General features: G+C 46.7%; 1 protein-coding gene across 2 annotated transcripts in view; it reads left to right on the top strand.

Annotated features, from left to right (window-relative positions):
* Positions 1-7246, top strand: part of Pacrg (parkin coregulated) — a 421199-nt gene that overhangs the window by 329298 nt on the left and 84655 nt on the right. Inside the window, exon 5 of one of the 2 annotated variants that reach the window (XM_028772756.1) lies at positions 4297-4313. The exons of the other annotated variant lie outside the window; for it this stretch is intronic. Coding sequence (XP_028628589.1) covers positions 4297-4313 — 17 coding nt within the window. The remainder of the gene's footprint in view (positions 1-4296; positions 4314-7246) is intronic. 2 annotated transcript variants of the gene reach the window in all.

Here is a 7246-nt window from a genome sequence, read left to right as displayed (position 1 = left end):
GGAGGAGGGGAGGGGGAGACAGGAATGAGGGGCTAAGAGAAGTTCTTGTCCTTAGAGATATCACACTGTATAAAAGTACCAAGAGACCCACCTAAACAGAACATTCCTGGAGCCTGGACTGAAACTGAGAACGTTCATGCATCTCACTTGACTGTGAACCCTATGCAGCTGGGAGACATGTACTCTAGACTATGTAAATCAAGCCTCTGAACCTCCACCATACATTTGGAGCTGGGCCACCTTGTTCCCGTGGTGAGCTGGAGAGAAAGGCCAAAGGTGGTAAGGGTCCCGCCCTTCCTCTCTGACTTTTGTGACTGGCTAAACCATCGCCTAGGACCTGTAGTGGCGCCAGGGCGCAAACTCCTCACCCAATCTTCATTTGAGAAGTAGCAGATCTCTGTCACAGATCTTGCACACCCTATGTCTATGCCTGGATACCATCCCAACCATGGAGTATATATACTATCCCCTCATCCCTTGAAGGCAGGGTTCATCTGTAGTTCCCAAGGCCATCACTGTGGTATCTACTCTGTAAGTCCAGCCCTCATACTTGTATGTGGCATGCCCACAAATGAGACTTCTCACCCTAGACCAGACAGGCAGGGCCCCCCAACCCAGGTCGGGCTGCAGCGCTTCTTTTCCCTCGTCTACTCCTGAATTCACCTGGCAAGCTAACAATACTCATTCCAATCTACCGGAAGCTGCCCCAACCTCAGGCAGTCATCCATCCCTGCATCAGCCTTGGAAGCATTCCAGTCATCCCCATTATTGGAGTTGATCACTTAACCCTTCTAAGCTCCATGGTGCTCCGTTCTTTTCCCACTCTCTCCCTCTGATCTTGCATCTGACTCGAAGTTCTAAGAGATTTAAGCTTTTGCTCAAGGTTAAGTTCTCATGGCCCATTTCCTGTGTGCTCTTGCTTCTCTGGGGGAAGCAATCAATCACTTGATTGATAATTTCTGAACAATGGAGATAAATACTTTCCATTTGGGGAGGACTCACGCTTAAGGTTATTGACAGGTGCATTTGTCAACCTATCATGGCGGTTCACAGGACTTTTCTCTACATCCAGCTCTGCTGACTTCTATTCTCCATGATGAAAATGGGTCACATGGGTCGTCAAAATATTCTAGACAGACTCAGCGGCAAATGCTGCCACCGAGTCCCATTGCGTTTCTAAGTGGGCTGCCAGAAAGGAATTCTATCCCTTTACCTTTGCCAGGACCTTGTGAGGGTCTTCCAATACACAGGGAACAAAGTGTAGGGGTTCTTTTAGGCTATAAATAGACACCAGAAAATCCAATTTTATGTTTTTCTTTAAAAAATTAACAAAGATGATACAAATGATGATAAATGTCTACCTCTCATGGATGAGCATATACAAAATGCTGTGAGTATCTCTGTCCATTGCTATTTTCATCTTAGCTGTTTAAAGGCTGGGGCTCTGAGCTATTATACACCCAGGATAAACACTCAGGCGATATACAGGGAGCCTAGCTAGGTAGAAGGAGAATCTTTGCAACCAGAGACTGACAGCCTCTCTGTAAAGTCAAAGCAGACCAAAAGCCCTTGGATCACTATGGCGACAACTGTGTGGCCCACAGGAGGCAGACACAGGTCTCATCCTTGTCCCCACCTGTCCCACCACTGCTTCTGGTTGAGAGCCGCTCACTGACCTCTCTGCCACCAGACTGTCTCATAGATGAAGGGTTAAAGAGTCCAGGCTTGCAAGTCTCAACAGGAAGCCCTTTAGGAAGCTTCTACCTACCCCTTAGCATCTCAGGGTCACCTACATGGCCCAGCTGGCCACTTGGGGACAGCAGAGACTCAGGGCAGCAAAAGGGAGAGCAGAGACGGGAGATGAAAGAGCCAATTCTCCATTCTTCTGTAGTCCCCAGAGATGAACACTGTGACCTTGTTCCCAGTCTCCAGCCAGCTGTCCTCCTCCCCCTCCGAGAACACTCCACCCCCAGGACATGTCCCTGGAAATGTATCTTCATGTGTTAGAGAGAAGGAATTGGGGATGAGTGGCTGGTGATGGGTGTGGGGGGGGGGGAAGAAAAAAGAAAAGAAAAAAACCCTAGCCACAACTTTTTATGAACATTTTTTTAATCAATTAGACAGATGCATTTCATTATCCATACATTAGCCTAAATTTCAATTTTTATTTTGTTTTCTCCCCACTGGTTAAAATAAATGTGGTCCTTACTCACTGAATCAAAGCTTTGGCATCCCATAATACCTTGAGTCCCCCTTGCCTGCGTAGAAGTGAGAGTCTCCAGGGCTAGCTTGTTGGAATGGTTGGGTTGCTGACTGCAGAGTCGCACAGACCGTGGACTCCGTTGTATCCAGCATGAAGCCCAGAGCCACCAGCCGAGGACAGTCCAAAGTTTCAAACTGCCTTCTTCAGCTTTGCTGCTGGAAGGGAGCTTTAAAGATTCAGGGTCCAGTGTTCATCTCAAATAGGCTACCTACAAATAGGTTTAGAGCTTTACCCTGCTTAATGGCTGCTTCCTGTACTGAAAGTCAGAAGCCAGCAGGCATTTTGTGGGGTCTACTGTGAGCTTGGGGGATACCTGCTGCTTCCACCAGTGGATTAGGAATGACTCTCGCCCATTTCTAAAAATCCCTTCTCATGAAAGCAGAGAATGGCTGAAGGTTGAGGAGGAAGTTTCTAACACTCAAAGGCTTTGCTAAGTCCGTATTTTACTGTATTTATCTCTCTGTGAAAATACAATAAAATAACTGTCTTTGTAATGTTCTGTCTGTAGCGTCAGTCCAAACAAGGCTGGTGCTGAGGGTCACTGTCTTCTTCCAAGGTGACAATTCCACAGCTGCTTCCTGGGGAGTCAGGACACACCCAAGAATAGACTCTGCTCAGGCAAACCTTTGTAGCCAACAGACTTCACTGAAAGGAAGAATTTCCAAGTATTCCATTCTATTTCTTTGATCATATTTGATTTAGATAGGCTATGTGAAACTCCTATGAAGACACTGAGATAAATATGAAATACAATGCACTCTGGATCCACTACATCATTTAGATTTCACAAATAACCTTACTATGAAATGTTTGTCCTACAGACAAGCTTTAAGCAACAGATCCTAAGGAGCTCGCTCAAGGCCACAGAGGCCTTTACTGACAGGGCACAGTCCGATCTTAGGGTTCTCACTGTTAGTTCAGAATCTTTTGCTGTGTGCTAGAGGAGTAGAGACAAGCACTGTGAGAGCAGACACGGGGAGTTCTGCCTGGGCTCACCAGTCGATGAGGCTTCATGGAAGAAACACAAAGGCTCTAGAATTAGAGCAGCCAGGCGGATGCAGCGAGTAATCAGAAGGCTAGTTCCTGTCGTATTCCAGAACTATAGCTGAACGAGAGGGGAAAGGTCGGACAAACAACCGAGAAGGCCATAAAGGCAGACAGTCCCTGGATCAGGGGACAATGCGGGGACATGCTGGTCCTGAGAGCACCTTCATCCAGACAAGCACGACAGGGAGAGTGCTTTGCCATGGAGGGGCCCTGGAAGGTGAACCACATTGCTCTTGATTTGCCTTGCAGGAGGGCTCAGAACATCATAGCTGTTGACCAGAAGGCTTGGTCCAGAAAAGGAAACAGTGAAAACTACAGTTGGCATTGTGGAGGTGACCTAGCAGGGAGGTGCATAGTGGGCGTGTGGTGGTCTTGACTCTTAAGGCCTGGTCTGGAGGCTAAAACGCCTGTCAGCTCTTTTTCTTCTCATCGGGAGGGGCAGCTTTAAGGTCCAACCTGATGTAATTCATGGTGAGGATTGAGTAAGGGTCAGGAGAGACTGAGAAAGAGCATAGAAAGCAGAAAAGGCAAACTTTAAGACTCTCCCATCTTGATGGTGGCCAAATAGGACTGTTCTGTGGCCCCGCTTTTCATTATGCCTGTTAAATGGATCAAATGGTCTTACTCAGCTTCTGTTATCACAATAATTAAATGAAGTAATGTCCTGTGCCCAAAATGATTAAATATGTCTCTGAAATTAAGAAAATGGAGGTTTATGATTTTAAAACTATAACCGTAATGAAATTGTATGTCCCTTATTGATTCTTTATAAAATATTTCCTTTTCACATCTTTAATTCAAAGCAGGGAAAGGCTTATATGGTTGAAAATAAAGTACAGAAAGCTCCCCAAACTGTGCTTTAGGAGCCTGTCACTTGGGCGGGGGTGCTGCTCCCTCAAACAGTGTCCGGGCTGTCCTGGAAGGCGGTGAAAGGAGTTAGGTTTAGCTTTGCCAAGATTGCTCTGTGAAAGAGTTTCCTATAACAGGGTCTCATTCTGTCCCTGTTGAACTTCAGCCGGTTGAAAATAGACTAGCCACACCATCGTTTTAAATTAGCCTTCAACTGCACACGGAAGACAAAAATCAATGTGCAAATTTAGCTCCTTGCACTTGGCTCCTTAAGAAATTTACTGTGCTGCTAATGCACTGGCCTCAGAGGTAACGGAACACAGAGTAGCGGGAAGCCTTAAAGAAACACGTCTTATTTAATACACGTCCATTTAAGCATCTAGTACATCCCGTATGAAAACTGGTTTTTGAATGCATCAGGTTATGCCAACTCTCTACACACGCTTCAGCATTATAGCCCAATAAAACTGTCACTCACCTGGGTCATGTGACCATGACAAACTAATGATGAGACTTTGAGTCTGGAACTGAAACGAAGATTGTTAGAGCAAGCTTAAACAACTCTACAGTGTGTTTATATATTATTTTAGATTAGGAATTGGGAATAGTTTTCAACCTCTAAATAGGAAAAGAAAATGTGCGCTCTCTCTCTCTCTCTCTCTCTCTCTCTCTCTCTTTCTGTGTGTATGTGTGTGCATCTGTGTGTGTTTTTGTGTGTGTTTCTGTGTGTGTATATGTGTGTGTCTGTGTGTCTCTGTGCCTCTGTGTGTGTGTTTGCGTACACATACATATACGCTATTCCCACAGGCCATACTAGGTTTAGTGGCGCTAACTATCTAAGTAAATTGTTGCTATGGATGCCTGAATTCTTCTTAGAAAAATCATAACTGAAAGGTCCTAAGACTGTCCATCTGCCCAAGACTTCCTCCACAGAGTCACACGGCAGGAGACAGGTCAAGTATCAGGAAGACCTCTTTGCCTGGCTCTAGGCATCCTGATGAAGGAAACATGTAAAAGCCCAGAGATCCACAGAGAAGCAGGAGCTGGACAGGCTGGCAAAAGGCCATACTGCAGGCTGCCAGACAAGTTCAGTGCACACTGGAAGCATCAGAGCAGCCTGGGTGCACTCTGCCTGTTGAGCAAATAAAATCAGGACAAACGATGGGAAGATAGGGTTGTGTTGGGGAGAGGCTCTGTTCTCAGGACTTGGTACCAGCAAGGCCACGGAGGCCATGGAACCAGCGGAACCCACAACAGGAGGTTAATTGAGCATGTCCCGGTTGAGTTGGCAGAATGGGACTGTCCACCATGAAGGAGGTGTGGAAGGGAACTTTGCCACATGAAACGCCATTTGGGTGTCTCACACAAGGAAGAAGAGAGTAAAAGGGGAGAAGAGCTCTTCTCTGTTGTCAGCACAGAAGTTTCCTGAAGTAAATAAATAAAGTAGCCAGTGTGACCCTGGAGTGTAGTAGAAAGGGGGCCTTCTGCAAAAGTGACCTAACAGTTCCTGTGGCATGGGCCCATCTCCATGGGAAATGCAAATACTGGGCCCACATTCACTCAGCTCCAGGAGACACTGGAGGAGTCACAGGACCTAGGGCCTGTTCCAGGTACATGGGGCTTGCTGCTGATGGTAGATGCTGTCAGGGTCATGGAAGTTCAGGTCACCGTGGGAATGCTGGCCAGTGCTGGGAATGGAAGGTGTGAGATGGCTCAAGAGTAAAGGATACGCAACATACCGAGTCCATCATTTATCTAAGCAAGTGGCCTGGTTCTGACTCCTAATTAGCACAGGGTCAGAGACTGACCCACAATCCCGATGACCTCAGCTTGGAGGCTGTAGTGGTGAAAATGAGGCTTGTAGCCACCAAGTCACAGGACAAGACTCTGTTTGCTTGTATTCTTTGCTTCTGTGAGTCTCAGGTTCATTTCCTGGTTCTGAGTTCATGTTCCCAGCCAGGGAAGGGACTTCAGTCAACCCATGTGCACAGTTTGGCTGTGTGTCGGTTGATAACACTTCTCTCAACTTATGACCCCACCCCTATTTTTCTAAGCCCAGTAAATCACCTCCCTGTTCCCAACAGCACAGAGCTAGCTACTGTCCAGCACTGTGCCTCAAGCACAATGGCCTCACACACACACACATACACACACATACACACACACACATACACAAATGCATGCACACATACACACACACCACACACATACACTGTATACATAGACCATACCCCACACATCACACCACACTGACACACACACCACTGACACACACTCATACACACACACACACACATACACACACACACACACACACACACCCCTTATAATCTAGCTCTGCCTCTCTCTTCGGCATGAAGCTAGTCTGTGGAAGCTTTGTATGTCTGTGCTACAATTCGACCACTGTTGGTCTATATTTTTTACTAAAAATCTAGGTCTTGATTCCATGTGTCTGTTTCCCATAACTCTTGCGTTGGCATGTTGTATCTTGTAGTCCATTGGGGCAGGTACATTTTTCTACCCCTACTGTGTGACATAGCCTCGCCCCTAGCCCTAACCCACATTTGACAGCAGTCTAGCTTGATAAAATTCAACTAAAGAAATCGTTGTGAATCAGTCTTCTGTTCTCCCCATTCTCTTCCACCTCCTGATTGGTCAAACAGGGTGTGTTTAATCAACCTCTACACTCTGTGCCCTCCGTGTGTGCAGTGGGTGATTGGCATGTTTACCAGTGGGCACTCACAGGTATAGAAAATGCTCTCCCAAGTCGTTTTCTGTGGTGTGGGTGCAGTGGGCACTTACCACATGTGTAGCCTCTGTTGAAATAATTCAATGCTGCATAAACCGCTTTGATGGCCGTTCACAACCCAATCCTGTCCCTCATCAAGGTGACTCACTGCTAACTCTAACTCAAGGAATGTACACTTAAGCACTAGAGCTACAGCTACAGGGTGGGAGCCAAGGAAGTGTCTTTAGTGTCATAGTGAGGGGAGGGTTAACCTGCGTATGAGATGCTCCACAAAGGTGGGAAATGGGAAGAGTCTGAGTCTATGCTTCAGGAGGGCAGCCTGGTCCGTTCTTGTAGGT

The sequence above is a fragment of the Grammomys surdaster genome, unplaced genomic scaffold (assembly GCF_004785775.1).
Source record: "Grammomys surdaster isolate TR1022 unplaced genomic scaffold, NIH_TR_1.0 218, whole genome shotgun sequence".
In the NCBI taxonomy this organism is placed as follows: Eukaryota; Metazoa; Chordata; class Mammalia; order Rodentia; family Muridae; genus Grammomys; species Grammomys surdaster.
Note: the sequence above shows the minus strand (reverse complement) of the source record. Positions and strands in the feature narration are given on the sequence as shown.